Source organism: Hyaena hyaena, unplaced genomic scaffold (assembly GCF_003009895.1).
Source record: "Hyaena hyaena isolate Hyena2069 unplaced genomic scaffold, ASM300989v1 scaffold_55, whole genome shotgun sequence".
Classification (NCBI taxonomy): Eukaryota; Metazoa; Chordata; class Mammalia; order Carnivora; family Hyaenidae; genus Hyaena; species Hyaena hyaena.
Genome location: NW_024080687.1, coordinates 1,572,284 through 1,594,477, shown reverse-complemented (window position 1 = coordinate 1,594,477; position 22,194 = coordinate 1,572,284). Strand labels below are relative to the sequence as shown.

General features: G+C 41.8%; 1 protein-coding gene across 1 annotated transcript; it reads right to left on the bottom strand.

Moving 5' to 3' along the window:
- Window positions 1-10,461: 10,461 nt before the first annotated feature.
- ENPP5 (ectonucleotide pyrophosphatase/phosphodiesterase family member 5) lies at window positions 10,462-21,440 on the bottom strand. Its single transcript, XM_039231115.1, has 4 exons — window positions 21,275-21,440; window positions 17,883-18,746; window positions 15,917-16,093; window positions 10,462-11,812 (listed from the first exon to the last, which is right to left on the bottom strand). Exons 2-4 carry the CDS (start codon window positions 18,709-18,711, stop codon window positions 11,385-11,387), a joined length of 1,434 nt encoding a protein of 477 aa, XP_039087046.1. The 5' UTR covers window positions 18,712-18,746; window positions 21,275-21,440; the 3' UTR covers window positions 10,462-11,384.
- Window positions 21,441-22,194: the final 754 nt, after the last annotated feature.

Below are 22,194 nucleotides of genomic sequence, written 5' to 3'. Positions count from 1 at the left end.
TCCCCCTCTTGCCCATATCTGGTAAGATTTAAGGATGATGGCACTTAATTCCTTTTATTTGGAGGTTTTACTTCATTGTGAATACATAAAGTTACAAATGAAGGACAAAGATGAGATGGGAAGTGTGTATTTCACAGTCACTTCTTAAAATAGTGTGTAAATAAAATGACATGAGTATGCTTTAAAGAAATCTTTATGTGGTGCCTTAAGTTGAAGTAAAATATATTTTGACTATATTGTTTGGATTCATTGTTAATGACTTTGCTTATGATTAAAAACTTCTTTGTGAATAAAAACGTTTTTACTGTAATTATTAAATAGAGAGTGCACTGTTACTGAGTTTTTAATTTGTCACCCTACAAAACACACATACTGTGGTAGATATTGACCTGACCCACAGTAATACTGCAAAAATCCACACGGGCATTCATTACAGATTTTTTTAAAGCCAGGATTAAGTATATAAACATTTGACCAAATTTTTATTTTTTAAAATGTTTATTTATTTTGAGAGAGAGGAAGTGTGAGCAGGGGAGGGGCAGAAAGCGAGAGAGACAGACAGACAGAATCCGAGGCAGGATCTGAGCTGTCAATGCAGAGCCCAATGGGGGACTCAAACCCACAAACTGTGAGATCATGACCTGAGCCAGAAGCTTAACTGACTGAGACACCCAGGTGCCCCTCAACCAAATTTTTTTTTTATATTTTTTTTTATTTATTTCTAGGAGAGATAGAGACAGTGTGAGCAGGGGAGGGTCAGAGAGAGAGGGAGATACAGACTCTGAAATAGGCTCCAGGCTCTGAGCTGGCAGTCAGCACAGAGCCCGACGCGGGGCTCGAACCCACGAACTGTGAGATCATGGCCTAAGCGAAAGTCGGACACTTAACCGACTAAGCCACCCAGGCGCCCCTCCTCAACCAAATTTTTAAAACAATGTATACAAGTATTACAATCTAGCATGAAGACACCATTGGAAAGAAAGTCAAGATAAATTTTGTAGAGCTTCCAAAACTATAATTTATTCGTGTACAGTAGAAGGGAAGAAGTTTGAAAAAGCTGATTACAAAACTCTAGAGGTGAGGGGGGATTAAAGTATTTGAACTGTATTGTATAATGGAATACTACATGGCAATGAGAAAGAATGAAATCTGGCCATGTGTAGCAACATGGATGGACCTTGAGGGTGTTATGCTGAGTGAAATAAGTCAGGCAGAGAAGGACAAATAACATATGTTTGCATGTATAGGAGGATTAGGAGGAACTTAACAGAGGACCATGGGTGAAAAGAAGGGGAAGAATAGTGGGGGAGAGGGAGGGAGGCAAACCATGAGAGACTCTTGAATGCTGAGAACAAACTGAGGGCTCATAGGGGTGGGGGAAGAGGGGAAGGGGGATGATGGGCATGGAGGAGGGCACTTGTGGGGATGAGCACTGGGTGTTATATGGAAACCAACTTGACAATAAACTAAGAAAAAAAAAACCTGTTGTGTAAGTAGGCGTACTAATCGCCTACTATTCACAAAGTTTCCTCTAGTAGAGAGCAGTGATAAATTCATCTCCTATATGCATACTGAGCAGACACTGCTAGGAACTTTGGGAGAAAACCATAAAAGGTACTTTACTCTAGAGGAGAGCTCTGCAGCATCTCACAAGTGGTAACGTTTTATACCAACAAATTATATCTGCTCATGGTTTAACTCTTGCTGCCGAGATCCGTGGATATGGAACCATTTTCCAGGCCGTGTGCTTCCTGAAGTTTGGCTGCTAGCATCACATCTCTTTCCCTGACCCCCAGCTTCCTTGGGGCCTGTACTTGGGTATCATTACAGTCCTCCCTCCCCCAACACACACACACACACACACAGCTTCAGAGAACGTGAGAATCCATGTGAGCCTGTTGGGTCCTGTTGAGTTAGGCTGCAGAGGACTGGTTTGCTTTTTTTTGGGCACAAACCCTTTGGATTTTCATTTTCATTGTTCTGTAAACATTTTGTTTTACTTGAATGGTTTACTTAATATTTTTCAAGGAAAATAGATACTAAGGCAAAAACCTCCCACATACATGCTGATCATAACATGTTCCGTATTCTTCACAGTTGTGTGTGCGCAGGTGGTGGTGTTGTCGAAATTACTCAGTCCTGTGACTCATATCTCATGGCCATAGTACCTGGCAAAGGCAGGGTCTTACCCAAAAATCAAGCCAAACTGCCGGGCAGGCCTTCTACTTTTCCGGGTATCTTCTACCTCCTTGACTACAGAAACCCGATTGCCACCATCAATAAACCGCATCTAGGGAGCTCCTCCACTGACGGCTAGAATGAAGGTTTATAGATGTGTCCAGTCCAGACTGCCCTCCTGTGGTGAAGAGCAGAGTTGCCGGGGACCCAGGCAGCATTCTTCTCTTAACCTATCAGGCTTACTCAACCTCACCTTCAGAGGCGGTGGAGCGTGGTGGGAAGGATCAATAGGAATTAACCCCAAAGCAAATCCAGACAACCCCAGTCTATAAACATATTTTATAAAGTGGTTCCTATTGGTGAGACTCAGACCCAGTACTACAGACTTACCCATTGTTTGTACTATCCACTGAGGAGAGAGAGATCTTTTACACAAAATTTTTGGTAAGCTTTTTTTTTTTTTTTTTTAATAGTAAAAGTTCTGTTTTCAGTAAAGTGATGGAGTATGTAATTCAACCCTTTTGGTGAGGCACAGAAAATCTAGATGAGGTATAAAAGACCTGTGCTAAGGCATTGAAAAATTACAAAGAAAGTGAGAGATCAAGAGGCCACAATTCAGAAGGGGGAAACCTATAAAAGGGAGCCCCTGATGGCATCTGTAAATTCTGGGAGAGGCAGTGGAGGGCCTAGAAGCCAACATAAAAAACTGGGTGCAAGTGTGGAGGGAGAGAAAAAAAGATAAAAAAAAGACAAGAGAAGCAAAACATTTAAAAATCTTAATATTAAGCGTATTTTATACTGTTTGGCACACATAAGTTTGAAAATACAAATGAAATGGATAATTTCCTAGGGAAAAGATGAACAAAACTGATTTCAGTAGAGAAAGGAAACTAAAACAGGCAATTTCTGAACGAATTAAACATTGGCAAATTATAAACTAATCTACAACAAAGTACAGATCCAAAAGCTAATAGTCTTGTTCACTGCCTCTTCATTAGGTTTGATTATCATGAAACATGTTTTAGAAAAAAATATGTGGGTTTTTGAGGTGACTATCACATGGATACCAAACCTGATAAAAGTTGAACCCCCACAATGAAACTACAGACCAATATAGAATAAGGGAGGAGGGGAGGCAAAATGGAAACTCAACCATATCAATAACTAAATGTAAATAGACAACATCCCAATTAAATGGCAGAGAGTGTCAGATTAGATGAATAAAAAAAGAGCCAGCTGTATGTAGTCGAGTCTTTAAATACAAAGGCAAATTGAAAGGAAAAGGACAGAAAATGATACACCATGCAAACTAACCATAAGACAGCTGGAATAAAAAGTCATCTTCAAGACAAGAATTTTCAGAGATAGGGACATTTCACAATGATAAAGGACAAATATATCAAGAAGACAGCAATTCTAAGTGTTCATACCTAAAAGCAGAGCTTTAAAAAGTTCATGAATCAGGGGCACCTGGGTGGCTCCGTCGGTTAAGCGTCCAACTTCGGCTCAGGTCATGATATCATGGTTTCTGGGTTCAAGCCCCACGTCAGGCTCTGTGCTGACAGCTCAGAGCCTGGAGCCTGCTTCGGATTCTGTGTCTTCCTCTCTCTCTGCTCCTCCCCCACTCATGCTCTGGGTGTCTCTCTCTCAAAAAGAAACATTAAAATTTTTTTTAAAAAGTTTGTGGCTCAAAAAGTGATGGAAATGAAGAAAGACTCCATAAAAATAATTGAGTTTAGTTCTCCTCTCTTAAGTAATTGATACAACTAGACCAAGAAAAATATCAGTAAGGATGTAGAAGGCCTGAGTGGTGATATCAACCATATTCACATACATGGCATTTAGATATTATAGCCCCAACCACAGACGACATATTCTTTTCAAGTGCACGCAGAATTTCACCAAGATAGATCATATGCAAGACAATGAAACAATTTTCAGCAAATAATCTCAAAGGATCGTAATCTTACAAAGCATGGTTTCTGACCACAATGGAATTTATAGATTCAGTAACAATAAGATCTAGAGAAGCCTTGAATATTAAACAGTACACTTGTAACTAGCATACCAAACTCCGTAGAATGTAGCTAACACAGCACTTAGATGGACATTTATAACTTTGAACGCTTATCTTTGAGATGAAGAAAGGTTCAAAATTAATGATTTAAGCTTCCACTCTAGGAGGCTAGTAAGATGAGGAAAATAATTCGGAGTGGAAAAAAAGAAATAATAAACATAAAATCAGAATTCATGAAATAGAAATGACAAATAATAAAGCTAAATTTTTGCATTTTAAATGTTAAAACTGACAAGCCCTTAACACGATTGACTGAAATAAAAGGGAAGTAGCACAAATTAGCAATATCAGTAATAAAAGAGGGGCCATCACTTATAGATCCTACTTATATCAAAAGACTATCAAGAAAATATGCCAATAAGTTTGACAATTTTGATAAAATGAACCAATTCCTTGCAAAAATACAACTTAACTAAAACTGATACAAAATCAAATAGAAAATCTTAATAACCTTAGGTCTATCACAAAACTTAATGTGTTATCAAAAACATCCCCCAAAAGAGAACTCCCTAGTCTGGGTGGTTTCAGTGATTAGTTCTATCACACATTTCTTAAAAAACTATTTATTTACAGAGCATGTATGCACTCAGGGGAGGACGGAGGGGCAGAGAGAGAGAGGGAGAGAGAATTCCAAGCAGGCTCTGTGCTGTTAGCATGGAGCCCGGTATGGGGTTTGAACTCAGCAACCTATGAGATCATGAACTAAAATCAAGAGTCGAATGCTTAACCAACTGAGCCACCCAGGCGCCCCGGTTCTGTCACACATTTAAGGAGGAAATGATTTTACACAAACTCTTACAGGAAATGGAGGGAAAAGAAACATATCCAAATTGGTTTTATGAGGCCAGTATGACCCTGGTACCAAAATCTGACAAGGATGTTAAAAGAAAACCATAGAACAATTTGCCTATGAGCAAAAATGCTTTAACAAAATACCTAATGGAGTTTGGCAGTATATAAAAGGATAAAACGCATAAACATGTGAAGTTTATCTCAGAAGTGCAACATTAGTTTTGATATTTGAAAATCAATGTTATCCTCTATATTAATCAGAAGGGGAAAATCATGTTAATAAATGTGGAAAAACCATTTGCCAAAATTCAGCATCTATTATTTAAAAACAAAAAGAACTTTGGAAGAGAACTTCAAGCTGATATATTTGCCACGGGCCTAACATCATACTGAATCATATCATAATAATGTAAACAGACAGCTAATAGACTGAATAGTGAAATACTCAATGCTTTTCTCCTAAAATCCAGAACAAGGCAAGGCTGTCCACTGTCATCACTTTCATTTAACATTGCATTCGAGGCAGTAGCAACTCGGTAAGGGAAGAGAAAGAAATCATTTGAGAAGTGAAGAATAATAAAGCTGTTATATCCACAGATGACATGATTATACACACAGAAGATCCAAAGGAATCAGACAAACTAGAAGCTTAACAAAGTTGCTGGATATATGGTCAATATATTAAAAAATCAAGGGTATTTTTATATATCAACAGAAAACAAAAGTTTAAAACCAGTATCATTTATTCTGGTATCAATAAGTGTGAACTATCTCAGGATAAGCCTAACAAAATACACGCAAATTTTTACACAGGAAGTTAGAGCATCGAGAGGAATTGAGAAAGACCAAAATAGTAGAAAGCTGTACATCTTTCTAGGTTGAAAGATTCAATAGTGTAAAGATCATCAATTCTCCTCAAATTGGTCATTGCATCCAAGCAATTTCAGCAGTTTTATTTAATGTTTATAGATTCTATAAGCTGACTTAAATTTATGCAGAAAGGCAAAGGGCCAGAGCATCTGGGGGGCTCAGGTGGTCGAGCACCCAACTCTTGACCTCAGCTCAGGCCATGATCTCGAGGTTTGTGGGATAGAGCTCTGCATCGGGCTCTGTGCTGACAACACAGAGCCTGCATGGCATTCTCTCTCTCCCCCTCACTCTCTGCCCCTCCCCAGCTCATGTTCTCTCTCTCTAAAAAATTAAACATTAAAAAAAAGAAATGCAAAGGGCCAAGACAATCTTGCAGAAGGATAAAGTGATAGCACTTACTCTATCAGCTGTCAAGAATTCTCATAACGCTCTGCACAGCAAAGGAAACAACCCACAAAACTAATGGGCAACCAACGGAATGGGAAAAGATAGTTGCAAATGACATATCAGATAAAGGGTTAATATCCAGAATCTATAAGGAACTCACCAAACTCCACACCCAAAAAACAAACAACCCAGTGAAGAAATGGGCAGAAGATATGAACAGACACTTCTCCAAAGAGGACATCCAGATGGCCGACAGACACATGAAACGATGCTCAGCATCGCTCCTCATCAGGGAAATACAAATCAAAACCACACTNCCACATCTTCTTGATCCATTCGTCCGTTGATGGACACACACACCGGTCAGAGTGGCTAAAATGAGCAAATCAGAGAACTCTAGATGCTGGCGAGGATGTGGAGAAATGGGCACCCTCCTGCACTGTTGGTGGGAATGTAAACTGGTACAGCCCCTCTGGAAAACAGTGTGGAGGTTCCTCAAAGAATTAACAATAGAACTCCCCTATGATCCAGCAATAGCACTGCTAGGAATTTGCCCAAGGGATACAGAAATGCTGAAGCATAGGGGCACATGTACCCCAATGTTCATAGCCAAAACATGGAAAGAGCCTAAGTGTCCATCAACGGACGAATGGATCAAGAAGATGTGGCTTATCTATACCACGGAATACTACATGGCAATGAGAAACAATGAAATCTGGCCTGTGTAGCAACATGGATGGACCTTGAGGGTGTTATGCTGAGTGAAATAAGTCAGGCAGAGAAGGACAAATATCACATGTTTGCACGTATAGGAGGACTAGGAGGAACTTAACTGAGGACCATGGGGGAGAAGAAGGGGGGAAATGGTGGGGGAAAGGGAGAGAGGCAAACCATGAGAGACTCTTGAATGCTGAGAAACAAACTGAGGACTGATGGATGTGGGGGGGAGGGAGGGGGGAGATGGGCATGGAGGAGGGCACTCGTGGGGATGAGCACTGGGTGTTATATGGAAACCAATTTGACAATAAACTATTTGTAAAAAAAAAAAAAAAAGAATTCTCATAACGCTGTAATAATTCAGTATGGTGTTGACACAGGGATAGACAGATGACCAGAACTGATGACCTTGGTAAAAATGAAGAATCCGTATACCCGTGGCTGTAGTAGATATCCCTTGTGTCTCAAATCCACTCAGCCTACACCTTAACCCCAGCTTCAGCCTGGCAGAGCTGCTCCCCACAGAAGCAACCTGACACTGCTTAGCCTTGTTCTTTATGGCCCGGACATGGTGGCGCTGGGTGCCTATGAGCTCACACTTGGCACTTGTGCATGCACTACCCAGAAATCCGTGGAGTTAGTACCCATGCAGCCACCCCTAACCAGGGGGGGTTTGGGAAGTTGACGGATAAAGTTTTGCATTCCTCAGGCAGACAGTCTTGCGATTTATTCCCTAAGGCTCCTAGGAAGGTGCTGTGGGGTTCAGCACCAATCATAATAGTGGCCAACTCTCTGACTTATGCTTGTTCTAGGCTTTTCCACACTTCTTTTGCTCCTTGTTCCTTACTCTTCTTTCTTGGGATCAATTGACACAAAAATTGCCTATATACAAGCCTAGGTCTCTGCTTTTGGGAAAACCTAAGCTAAATAGTGGCTTTAAATAATATATCCAAAAAAAAACCACGTATACATGTGTGCATCAAAAGACATGTAGAAGAATACTAAGAGCAGCATTATTCATAGTAACATTGAACTGGAAATGATCCAAGTATCCAAAAACAGAATCCAGATGGTGGTATATTCACATAATGTCATCCCACGAAGCAATGAGAATAAACAAAGCAAGGCTCACTCAAGAACATGGAAGAACCTCACCTGGTCTTGAGCGGAAAAGAACAAACCTAAAAGTATACCTCATGATTATTTATATAAAATTTAAAAGTAGGGGCACTTGTGGGGATGAGCCCTGGGTGTTATATGGAAACCAACTTGACAATAAACTTTAAAAAAAAAAAAAAGTAGGGGAAATGCTTCCATTACATTCCAAGTCAGGAAGGACAGTGTTTCCTGTAGGCGGACAGGAGTGACTGGGAAGAGAACTGAGGATCTTCCTGGAGTGCTGGTGATGGTCTATTCTCTAGTTCTCCTCTAAAGTGAAAATTACATGGACTTATTCACTTTTTAAAATATATTTATTTACTTAGAGATAGGGAGAGAGAGAGTGTGTGTGTGTGTGTGTCTGTGTGTGTGTCTGTGTGTGTGCAGGAGTGGGGGAGGGGGTGGGGGGAGAGGGAGAGAGATTGAGAGAGAGCGAGAGAGAGTACCAAAAAGGCTCCATGCTGAGCCCCATGTGGGGCTCAATCTCACGGCCATGAGATCATGACCTGAGCCAATATCAAAAGTCGGATGCTTAACTGACTGAGCCACCCAGGCGCCCCTGCCCCAATTCAATTGTATTTTTTTTTAAGTTTTTTATTTAAATTCCAGTTAGCATACAGTGTAATATTAGTTTCAGGTGTAGAATATAGTAAATCAATGATTAAATACCATACACACTTATCACAACCCCACCAACCATTTCACCACCCCCACCCCCCACCCACTTCCCCTCTGGTGACGTTCAGTTTCTTCTCTGTGGTTAAGTCTGTTTCTTTTCTTTTTTTAAAAAATAGTTTACTGTCAAGTTGGTTTCCATATAACACCCAGTGCTCATCCCCACAAATGCCCTCCTCCATACCCATCACTCCCCCTCCCCCCACCCCATCTGCCCTCAGTTTGTTCTCAGCATTCAAGAGTCTCTCATGGTTTGCCTCCCTCCCTCTCCCCCACTATTTTTCCCCTTCTTCTCCCCCATGGTCCTCCATTAAGTTCCTCCTAATCCTCCTATACGTGCAAACATATGGTATCTGTCCTTCTTTGTCTGACTTATTTCGCTCAGCATAAACCCTCAAGATCCATCCATGTTGCTACACATGGCCAGATTTCATTCTTTCTCATTCAACTGTATTTTTAAAAAAATGTTTATTATTTTTGAGAGAGAGAGAGAGAGAGAATGAATTAGCAGGGGAGGGGCAGAGAGAGAAGGAAACAGAGTCTGAAGCAGGCTCCAGGCTCCAAGCTGCAGCATGGAGCCCGAACTCACGGACCACGAGATCATGACCTGAGCCAAAGCTGGAAGCATAACCGACTGAGCCACACAGGTGCCTCACAACTGTATTGTTTAAAAAATGTTTTAATGTCTTTTATTTATTTCTGAGAGAGAGAGAGAGACAGAGAGAGAGAGAGAGAGAGAGAGAGAGACAGCGTGAGCAGGGTAGGGTCAGAAAGAGAGGGAGATACAGAATCCGAAGACAGGCTTCAGGCTCTGAGCTAGCTGTCAGCACAGAGCCCGATGCGGGGCTTGAACCCACGAACCGAGAGATCATGACCTGAGCCAAAGTCGGACGTCTAACCAACTGAGTCACCCAGGTGCCCCTACAACTGTACTTTTGAAGGTAAAAATATTTCTTCCTTACATCTGCTTTGTCCTCTATTTCTGGAATACATATACCATTTTACCTGTCCATTAGCCAGCTGGTGCATTAATACACACAAAATTGCAATATTATCTATAAGCTGTCTATAAGCTGGGGTTTTTTTTCCCCCAAAGAAAGCTGTTCTTTCCAGGGTTTTCTCTTTCTTCTAAGAAAATACAGGTAAACCATAGGTCTCCCCAGCGTGACTACTTCAGACATCTGAAGAGCAGCTTTGGTGGCTGGGATGAGAAGAGCTGAGTGATCAGGCAGATGATAAAACTACTCAGGTGGTAGAAGTCTGTGACCTTGGCTTCATCTTTGACCCCACTGAGCACTCGGTGAGTGGGTGTCCAAAAACTTCATTAAACAAGGCTGTGATCTCAGTTCCTCTTGTTTTAATACCTGTAGCCTCTAAGGGCTATTCTGCCGATTTCTGCCATCAGGTGTCCTTTAGGCCTGCCCTGGTACGGTGCAAACAACTCAGACACAGTCCCGCCTAATTCTCCTCTCCTAGCTCCTCACGGCCCTTTTTGGGAACTGAGTGGCCTACGTCGCTTGAGCTCTCTTTCACCTCTGGATCTGCAAATGCTCAAGTCTTGAAGACGCTCATACTCACTGCACGGTACCAGAAGGAAAACAAACATCGTTGTATCCAATTTGATTTTTAATGTGATTAGCAGTGATTCGGTTTTCAAAGAAGCAGATAAGTACAGAACAAGGGAAGACATTGCTGACACGGTCCCCAATCTCTTCTGTTCAGAACAGGCCAGTGTTGGACTGTGTACGAATGACATGTATATTCGTGGTGTCCTCATTATTATATAATCAGAGCAAAACGACTCATCACAAAATAATAATGAATTTCATGAGAGAAACAGCATGTTTAGGGCGAACTTGTCAGTATTTGAGGCTTTTATTTATTTATTTATTTTAGGAAACATAAAATGAAAACCCAGGTCTTTTAAAAAGAAATTTTGAGAGGAAACACCCACAGATGTGTCCCCTGTTGGGAATGCATCTCTCCAAAATTCAATGTACAAAAGTCATCACGTTTCATTCCATTTTCAACAGTTTTGACTTTCTTATGCTCCCAGGTTAAGGGGACAGATTTCTACCGTATTCAGGAATTAGTAGAAATTTCATTCAGTTTGAACAGGAAGTATTCTGCGATGCTGGCAGAAAAAAAATTGTCTTTTTCAACCAAGCTAGAAGACGTAATTGTCAATAAAGTGCGTTTTGCGTAAGAGTACCCATTAGGAGAGTATTTTAAAGTGCAATATATAAGGTACTTTAAATAGTGCAAAGTTGCTAAATATATACATTATATGTGCAAGTCCAACTAAAGCAGGATTTTATCTACCCCCAAACCAGAGAGAACAACAGAAATATACTTCCTCACTTTTTCAGGTGCGTGTATTTATAGGTGTGTGTGTGTGTGTGTGTGTGTGGCTGTGCCTGTATATGTTTATAACTGTTTAATGATCTGTGCAAATGTCTGAAATTCATTTCCTAGAATTTGAAACCTTGAAACACTGACATCATTGTACAACCTCCACTTCCAAGTAGCATTAGGCTTGTAATAAGGGTTGGGCTATTTCAGCCTGCATGTCTGGTAAGGCAGGTGTTTGGCTGCGAATTAAATGTTTAAGGAAAACGATAAAAAATACGATCACCAGAACGCTGCCAAGAGAGACCCCTAGGAAGTACGCGTAGGACGCCTCGTGCTCATCCTCCCCCGGCTTGACGCTACCATGGATGAGTGTAGGACTCTGCGTGCGAGGAGCCACGCTTGGGGCTGTGGGACGGAGCAGATCCTGGACATTCCTGAATGACCCGTTGTGTGGCATGCCGGTGATATTGAGGAGGTGACAGAGCAGGGGGTACAGATCTGTGGAGTTCATGGCTTCCTTTGTGAAATTCTTTCTGAAGGCAGGACCATGGGCTAAAAATATTGGATGCATTTCTGCTAATGCATTATCGTAACCATGGTTGCCCACTGGAAAGAGAAGACAAATGAGTAAGTTAGCCAACCAGATGGGAGGAAAAGGAAAAATAAAATTTGTGTCACCGAATTTCTGAACTGAAACACGAGATCTATTTAATTTGTCTTTTAAAAGAAGATAATCTTTTATGAGCAATCTCTTTAGTTGCAAACATCACAGTTCACTTTAGAAAATGAAAACTCAAATGACCACAAATCTTTCTCACAGGCTGAAGCTACCAGAAAGAGCAGAGGAGGAAGAGCAAAGAGTAAAGCTGAGCAAAGTCAGGGAGAAATGAGTGACTGTTTTTTGTTTTTTTGTTTTTTTGTGGCAGGTCAACTAATATTCAGCAAATATTTGCTCCAATTATGCTCTAAAGATAAAGGGATAAAGCTATTATTAGTCATAAAGACAATCAAGTCATGATTACCAACAAAAGGGGCAACACAAATTAAGGAAACAAAAGACGCCACAAAAATCAAATCCCCAGTGACAGCTACAATCCACTAGCGACGTTGGTGGTTTGGATCAAAATACAATTTAGCACTGTGTGTGCTTGTGTGGCTACACATAAAAACTTTAGAAGTCTTCTCATTGATCAAGAGATATAAAACTGAAGGTCGAAAATTCCTGCATAATAGAAACTGCATTTTAAAGGCATGTGTGCCTGGCATATCAGGGTGCGAGGGGAAACAGCCACTGATGGGAAGATAGCAACCTAAGACTACTTTATTTTATTATTATTTGTTTAATTAATTATTTATTTATTTTATTTTAGAGAGAGAGTATGAACTGGGGAGGGGGTGGAGGAAGAGAGAGAGAATTTCAAGCAGCCTCCACATTCAGCACAGTGCCTGATATGGGGCTCAGTCCCACGACCAACCCTGAGATTATGACCTGAGCTGAGCTGAAATCAAGAGGTGGATGCTCAACGGACTGAACCACCCAACGCCACCCTCCCCATCAGGCTTTATTTTAAAGGCGGTGAGAATGATTAGCAAATCAGTCTCTATATCCCATATTCACTACAAGGAAACAGGCAACCAGAACACACCACTGCAAATGAGAACATTCTATATCAACTCCTCTGCAAGTCATGAACTGACCCCTAGTCGTCTCCTCAAAGTCGTTCCAAGTCTGCCTGGCATGATCCATCAGAAGAAGTCATTCTGAATGCCATGATCCTTTTTTGAGTTTATTCAAGTAAAAATAATGTTGGGTTTAGGAAATCACTAGTCATTATCTGACTAGTAGGATGTGTTATTCTAGGTAATTAATTGCTGGTAACTCTGGGAAATATGCCATTAGGTAATCTGTAATGGGCTAGATGATGGCTGTGCTCACTTCCATGAAACGCTGGCATCTAGACTCTCAATTATGAAGGCAAAGATAATACTGTCATATCACACTTCTTCCTAGAGAATCAGATTTGAAATGAACTCATGCCTTATAAACGCTTTCCCATAAGTAGGGACTTCCTTTTGTAGTGGCCCTAAACATAACAGCTTGATCCAACAGACAATATTTAATAATGGATGCCTAAGGGCAGTGAGACTATGCGTGAGACTCTGTGGCAGGGGGGACACATATAGCACAGACTGTTGGGCTCTACCCTCACATTTTCTAGGAGCTCTGGGGTAGGTCCAAGAATTTGCATTTCCAATGAGTTCCCGTGTGATTTGGATACTGCTGGTCCAGGGAACATATTTGAGAACCATTGCTTTTGGACATTAGGATTTCATTCTCTTGTGGAACTCAGGCTGAGAAGGAATGTACTGGCCAAAACTTATTTGTTGAAGAAATAATTACTTCATATATTTGTTGAATAAATAATAACATTTAGGGGAGCCTGGGTGGCTCAGTTGGTTAAGCATCCAACTCTTGACTTTGGCTCAGGTTGTGATCTCACGCTTGGTGAGTTTGAGTCCTGCACTGGGCTCTGCGCTGACGGTACAGAGCCAGCTTGGGCCTCTCTCCCTACCTCTCTTTCTTCTGCTCTCTCTCTCTCAAAATAAATAAACTTGGGGCACCTGGGTGGCTCAGTCAGTTGGGCGACTGACTGTAGCTCAGGTCATGATGTCATGGTTCATGAGTTCAAGCCCCACATCGGGCTCCCTGCTGACAGCTCGGAGCCAGGAGCCTGCTTCAAATTCTGTGTCTCCCTCTCTCTCTGCCCCTCCCCTGCTTGCACTCTGTCCCTCTGTCTCTCTCTCAGAGATAAATAAACATTAAAAAAATATTAAAACATAAAGCTGGGTGACTAAATTATAAAAAATAAATAAACTTAAAAAATAAGTATGTTGGACATAATATAATGTAAATAGGAGCATTATTAAAGTTTTTCTACCAAAAATAGGGGTGACCACTCTATTGTGTCACCAAACCAAAATTTCAAGAGAATACCTTGAATTTACATTAACGGTCAGGTACACATCTCCTCAGAGATGGCAGTCCCTTTCGGAGCAACTCCACTACCATAAGAGCTATCTGCATCACACATGAAAGTCTGAACGTACAGAGGCAACAATTATTCTCATGCCCACCGCCCCTGCAAAATTTTTTTGAAAAAAAAAAAAAAAGATTTTTAAAGGCTTTCTTAAAACAGCTCCCCTGGTGGGATTAAATACCAGCTTACAGATCCTTATCTGTAGGGAAAACCTGTCTGAAGAACCAGAAGCCATGTTCCTATATGCATGTTGCCACTATGACTCCCATATGTGCTACAAGCGCTATGGCCAGCCAACTGCTTTTCCTTGTGTCACCAGACCGGTTAGGGACGTAGTTCCACATTTCCGCACATCTCTTGGATATACTAAGGACCGATGCTGCAAAAAGCATGTCTATATCGCTTTGATACACTGCGGTTCCTTCATCATCCAAGTCACAGAGGAGAATCAACTCCCAGGGAACTGAGTGGTAGTCACGTCAAAGTCTATGTCAACCGGGAAAGCCGAGCCCGCCCACGCAAGGTAGTCTAAAAGGGGGGCAGAGGGGATTTCATATGGGGACTGGATACAAAAGTGTGAAGAGCTGAGGAGGCACACAAGGGATGGTAAGGTTACCCAAGGATTAGGAACAGTGGCCATCTCCTCTTCTCTTGGCCCTGTAGGGCTGGAGGGACAGAAGGGGAGAGGTGGTGTTACCAGAATCCAAAAGCCAGGGCTACCCAGTAAGAGCTTAGGCTGTAGAGAGAGAAGTTGGCCAGAGGCAGCTGTGATCACAGAGGAAATGAAGTCACTGTTGGAGACATAGCCTAAGATAGAGAAGGGGTGGGGGCGGGGGGGACAAATACACTGGCTTCTTCAAACTCCTGCGAGTGTCTTCTATTGGTCAACAGGTCAACACTTACCAGAAGGCAGTTTGCAAAGGAGCCTGTGAAATTTAGTCTGTAGGAGTCAGTCACTGGCAGTACAAAGTAGAGCAGGGAGAGGCAGGGGGTTTGAAAGGAAATGTGCAAATGACAGACCCCAGAAAGAAGAGTAAAATCCTGTGCATGGCTTTTCCATCTAACTTGTTAATAGCTACACAAGAAAACAATTACACATTAAGGATGGCAGAAAGCACATTAGTTTGAATGTTTGAATTTCAAATGGGATTGCCATTGTATTTGAAATTTATTCTCCACAATTATATCGCTAGGTATTAGATTAAATACGTCTTGACATGACTATCCATGCCATATGCACTTCGTTTTAGAAATGTTTCCAAGGTACAAAACAAAGTTGGCCTTATTTGGTAGAGTTGGAAAGGCAAAAAAGAAACAAACACAAAACTAGCAAGCTAACAATTGCAAAAAGAGATTAAATTATTATGAAATCAGAACATAATAGGGTGCAGAAAATAATTCAATTTCTAAATTTCAGTTATGCTTTTCTCAGGAACATGATGGTTATAGTTAGCAGTATAGGGCATGCCGTGTATCTTTGGTCTGATGGCATCAAGAGAAGTAAACACTTATGAGATTTCCTCTTTTTAAAGAGGAAATTTTGATTTTGATTTGCTATTAATGTATGACACCAACTAGTTATCCGATCAGTAAATAAACTGCTGTATTACCCATAGCCTCTACATTAGCAAATAACAGTGCAGAATGGGAAGAAATAGTATAACATACTTACACAGAAAGCTGTCTGACTTATTCTGTAAAACGTACCACCCTTCATCAGCCACTGCTATGATTGGTTGAATCCGACTGTTGTATTTGTAATGCCATCTCTCCGGAATCTCTTCTTTTTTGTAAACAGTAAGATTAGGATGCGCATGAACTAGTGCTTCATAGACTTCATCAAATTTACCTAAAAGAGGAGGGGTGCGGAGAGTCACTCAGAACAAGACACTCACTGTTACAATCAAAGACACCACCATGGCAACAGGGGTCAACTAACATTTCTTCCTTGCAGACACCCCACTGAGGTAAAATGCCAGCAGGCAGAACATGACAGAGAGCCAGATACTTGAGAATTCTTGTCCCTTCTAGGAGAAAATCTCGAGGGGGAAACAGACATGATTAATCTTCTGTTGTAAGTAAATTCACTTTACAGAATTGAGAGGACACGCTATAGAACTAGAAATCTCTACTCTGATTTAAAGACTTAACCACACACATGCTCATGCACGCACGCGCGCGCGCACACACACACACACGCACGTGCACACACACACACACACACCAACTTGTGGCACTAAGTAAAACTTCTAGGGCACTGAAATACCTAAATGAAAACAAAGAGCTAAGTTCTGAGAGATATGAGTGCAGAGAATCTCTAGACCAGAAAATATGCTGACTGGAGGATGAGAGAGCCCTTGTGAAAGGACAGATGTGCAGTGGAAAGCAGCTTGTAACATGGAAAAAAGTTCTTTAATTTTTTAAAATTTATTTTTGACAGAGAGACAGAGAGAACAACTGGGGAGGGGTAGAGAAAGAGGGAGAGAGAGAATCTCAAGCAGGCTCCATGCTGTCGGCACAGAGCCCGATGCAGGGCTCAAATTCATGAACCATGAGATCATTACATGAGCTGAGACCAGGAGTTGGAGGCTCAACCAACTGAGCCACCAGGCGCCCTGAAAAAGTTCTTTAAAACACTGGAGGTGTGGCAAAGTACTCCCTGAAGCTTCAAGCCATGTATCTGGGACAGGACCTTTAATCCTTTTCTTGTTTTTCAAATCGATTTGTTGGGGCTTCCTCTCTGCCTCTCAACACCCCAACAGTGAACACACTCCACGTTTATAAGGAAAACTGAAGAGTTAATGTGATTTTTCTCAACAAAAGACTTGCTATTTTATACTGAATTTGCTAATAAGTCAGTATTCAGGTGCATATATATATCTTAGCATTCATATCATAGTTTCATATGATCCTCTTAATTCTCTTGTGAAGAATATGATGCTCATTTGTGAAGTATTCAAGCTTCAAAATCTGTTCTCATTTGATACCGAAACTAACTCTAGACGGTGATAAAATAGAAGTCCAAAGTCTGAGGTTTGCTCTGCACTTCCTTTGTGAACTGGGGGTGTTAACCCTGAGCTTGATCACCCGTCTTTAAAACTGAAGTCACACTTAGGTGACGAGGTTGGTATGAGGCTTTGAGGAAAGGTTTGTAAGAAGTTCAAGGTATTGTTATTATTTCCTCTATTTATAGACAGGAAAAACAACTCTTCTGATTGACCAACGCTCTCTCCTTCCCATACTGCACTGCTTCCCTATTAAGTAGGTCCTGCAAAAGGATCCATAGAAGGCTTTAGAGCTTCTATAAAATCACTGGAATTGCATGAAAATTCTGTATGTTTTTCCCCTTCACTTTTTCTGAGAAAGGAGGCTGTAGCTCTCATGATAGTCAGTGATTCGAAAATGGCTAAATTCTTGTGCCGTAGGCATAGAGAGAATATCAATTTCAATATTCTTGGAAAAAGTGAAAAATGACATGCCGAGAAAAGAGATTTGGTCTTTTCAGAATCTAAGGATTAAATCCCAGAATATTACCAATGCACAGGCAAGCATTGGTAATATTTCAATGACGGAAACAAAAATTCCCCACTCCACTGCACTTGAGTCCCAGCCCCAGAAGACGATGCGGTCAGACTTACCTTCTTTTGGCAAGATGGCCGCTACTGGAGATTGGTCAATCAGAGTATAGTGGTCTTTATCCAGATACTGATCAAGTTCTATTACCCTTTCTTCAGAACACTGGGTCATTCCGTGATCGCTTGTGATAATTAGGTTCAGAATGTTCCACAACTTTGCCTTTTTCAGCATTTGTATGAGATATCCCAGCTTCTTGTCAATATCCGAAATGACAGGCCCCATGAGCGGACTCTCGGGTCCCAAATGGTGGCCCATATCATCGGGGTCTTCCCAATAAAGAAGACCAAGATTTATGGGCTCTTTTGATGTAAACCATTCGATAATTTTGGCAACTCTATCTTCAAATGAAACAGACTCATTGTAAGGCATGTAGTGAGTAGGAAAGCTATTATGTATTTTTACATCAGCTCCAGGCCACATGGCTGCACCACTAGAATGTCCCGCCTTCTGATTTGTGATCCATATCGGCGTTGCTTCTTCCCAAAACTCAGAATCATAAATGCTCATGTTATCCAAGGAGAAAGATTTATTCAGAATAGGATCAAACATGTCATTTGCAACAATCCCATGATTCTCTGCAAAGAGGCCAGTTACCAAAGTATAATGGTTAGGGTAGGTCTTTGTAATAAAAATATTAGTAACTTGCTTCACATGAACACCATACTTCATGACATAATGAAAATGGGGTGTTGGAACTCTATATAAGTAATCCCAACGGAATCCATCAAATGAAACCAGTAGAACCTTTTGCTGGTCTGGTTGGAGAGAAAACGTAATTGAAAATATTAATGCAGCAAGTATGAAGGATACCCAGAGAAGTTTTGAAGTCATTTTCAAAGTATTTGATCAGTTCAGTGCAAGAGAATCTGTATAAAAAACATATAGAAGTTAATGGCAATAATTTTTTTGGTAAAACTTAATACCTTACCCACATCCAACAGTGATGATACCCAGTAATCTCAATAATACCATAAATCACAGCCTGGAAGAATTATGTTGCCCCATGTGACCTGGAGCCACATGCATAATAAACTAAGTTTAGCTGCATTTTAGAAACTCCTACTTGTTTATTCATTTTTGAGAGAGCTAGCATGAACAGGGGAGGGGCAGAGAGAGAGGAGACACAGGATCTGAAGTGGGCACTGTGCTGACAGCAGAGAGGCAGAGGTGGGGCTTGAACTCTCGAGTTCATGACCTGAGCCAAAGTTGGACGCTCAACCAACTGAGCCACGTGGGTGCCCCGATACCATTTACTTTTAAGAAAAACAGAAACTGTTGCAGAGGATTTAAACTTCTGATTTCTGGTCAGAAAAATTTATATAGTCAACTTCCTATGAACACATATTTATCATTATGGTCCTTGGTAAAGGGGGGGTAAGAGGACCAACTACAGGAATCTAGAAACAGGAAAGTACCATTAGCAAGTCCAAGAATAATGCTTAAATTATATATATATATAATTTAATTATATTATATTATTAATTACATTATATATATATATATATATATATCCCTCTAATTTCAAAGCCAAGGCCTTATGTTTGGTTCATCATGGTTAGGGATATTACTGGAGAAAGGAGAATATAGATGAACTTGTTTTTTTGAAGTGACATAAAATTTGTGATGCTCAAATATACTTGTGAAATATAATCAGCAGCCATTTATTAGTAGTTAAAGCCATAGCCTTCTTTAAATGAAAACAATTAGTTTCTGAATTAAATACAAACAGAAACATAATTCTCCTGATGCTAAAGTTCATCAACATTTAATTTTAGGAATATGTGTGAAAAAGGCAGTTGACGGGATTAAAGGCTCTCCTTGGATCAATGTTGTTGAGTGGCTGTTGTTTAAAATCTGCATATACTTCTAAAATGTGGTTATGCTAGTCAGGAGAGCTAAGAAAACACATATGGATAAACAACACATATGTAAATTCTGTCAGCTCTCAATGGGTTTGCAAATCAAGCAAGGATCTTTGATTCCCTCCTTTCCTTGTACATTCTTGCAAGAAGGAATTTATAAGCCCACCAAAACTTGGATCCATCCACACTTTGGGCCAAGAAGTCTCCTCTGAATTCAGCTTTTGCCACCTTCCTAAATTGAATATGCTGACGACATATTTTTTTAATGTTTATTTATTTTTGAGAGAGAAAGAGAGACAGAGCTCTAGCAGGAGAGGGGCAGAAAGAGAGGGAGACACAGAATCTGAAGCAGGCTCCAGGCTCTGGGCTGTCAGCACAGAGCCCGATGCGGGTCTGGAACTCACAAACTGTGAGATCATGACCTAAGTTGAAGTCAGATGCTCAACTGACTGAGCCACCCAGGCGCCCTGAATATGATGAAGACATTTTTACACCTCAAAAACAGATCCTGTCTTGCCTTCTTGCTATATTACAGGTACAGGTAAATAAAAACTACTCAGCATGCCCACTTTGCTTTCAGATGCAGTATTTTTAAACTATGATTTCACCCTACCTAGGACATGACCTAAACTGAAATTGCTTTAGGTATTGGTCTCCAGACAATGGTTCAAAAATTAAATTTAAAAACTCTTTTCTCAGATGTCAATAATGTTTCCAGTTCTGGAAGGAACGTTACAAATCAATTCCAATAAGGAACTGGAAATATGTTTACTACCATCTGGCCGAGGATGCTGTTTCCTCTCCCCTCTTCCGTTCTCCTTCACCTTCCAAACACAAGGAAGGCTGTTATGAAACAAATATAATTTAAGGTCAAAAAAAAAAATCAACTATATGAAACACCTGATTTTCTTCTAAGTAAATTAATTTAGCAACTGTGGTAAGAAGGAAAGAGCTGCTTTGCTGAACAAAGGAAAATAAACAAAGGCTAAGTGTTGCCTACAGCTTAGGAATGTTTGGTAAGGAGAACCAACATGATCACCTCGATGACATAAAGCAATAAACAGAGAGGTGGGGGGTGGGGATGAAAGAAATCTCAGATTTCGTTCCTTTCCATCCACAAAACGCTGCACAGTGCAGCGCAATCCCTAGTTCTGGGTCCGGATTTCACCGGGCTGCTGTCCAGTTCCTCCTCCCCTCCAATCCTTCCGCCACAGACAGCCTTAGAAATAGAGGAAAGGGGAGCCAAGATACGGGGAGAAAAGGAAAAGTTAAGGAGGGGTCGGGGTGTAGAGGGGGAAGAGACGTCGACAGGAGAAGGAAGTAGCGCCCATCTCCGCTGGGATTCACTGAGAAGGGTCTCGGCGGCGTACGCTGCGTTCCCAATTCGTAGACCTCCACCCACCGAGGCCGGCAGGTGCCCGCAGGTGGCCTGTGCGCTGGTGCAGTGGAAAGTTGGGGGGGGGGGTCTGAGGGGACCACGGGAGCCATGAGAGTCCCCTGCAGGCAAGCCGCACACTCCCCTGGACTCTTACCCTCACAGCGATCCGGACGATCCGCATGGGCTTAGGACAACTGGATGGTGGGTCTGGAGGGGGCTCCCTCCCGCAGACCCGGGCCGAGAGCTGGGAGGTGGCGGCAGAGCGAGGGGAGCCCCTTGAACTTGCAACGGCTCACCTGCAAGCAGCCTCAGGGCGAGCACCTGACCAGCACCGCCTCCCGGCCGCAGATCCCGCCTCTTGGCTCCCATTGGCTACGGTAGGACAGTTCCCTCGGCTGGGCTCGCCAAATCGAAGCCGGGCTCCTGTGAGTCGCCGCACCGCCTGTCAATCAGCCGGACCAGGGGGCGGGCGCTGCTTGCGTTTGGAGGGTAAAGTGGCAGCAGCCTGCGGGAGCAGAGGGTCACGGGGAGGCCGCAGAGACCGGGCGAGTGTGCCCGGAGCTCCGCGCCCGCTGAGGTCCGCTCGCTGCCGGGTCACACACCCTCCCGCGGTGTGCCTTTACTAATCCGGGCCGCTGTGTTGTCATGGGGGGTGCAGAAAGATCCTAAAACGCTACCCCAGTGGTTTGTCAACACTCACTGTTTTGGTTACAAGTGCTTTTATTCTCTGATCTGATCTCTCAAGGTTTTTTTTGTTATTCTTTTTTTGTCTTATCAAGCACTGGGGACTCTGTACCCTAGACTTTGCTCGGGGGGGTGGGGGGGAACTCGCGAACACCCCAGGAAGTCGATGGGCCAGTGAAATTTTAACTGTTTAGTAGTTGGCGTGACCTGTGTTATCTCAGAAATATCTGTTTTAAAAGGGTTTAATTCTGCAGCCCCAGTGTTGCAAGATTTTTTTTTTCAATATAAGCCCCAGAGTTTTGGAGTATGAGGTACCAGCGACTGCTCAAAGTCAATCAAGCCAGATTCAGGATTAGATATCTGCACAGGGGGAGAGGCCACTCTGATGGT

Bases quoted from the DNA above. Each gene is read 5' to 3' on its own strand.
- ENPP5 (XM_039231115.1), bottom strand. From the start codon at position 18,711: ATGACTTCAAAACTTCTCTGGGTATCCTTCATACTTGCTGCATTAATA. The intron at 16,094-17,882 runs GTAAGTCTGACC...CTCCTCTTTTAG, and splicing joins GGCCATCTTGCCAAAAGAAG to GTAAATTTGATGAAGTCTAT. The intron at 11,813-15,916 runs GTAAGTATGTTA...TTCTCTTTCCAG, and splicing joins TAAGTCAGACAGCTTTCTGT to TGGGCAACCATGGTTACGAT.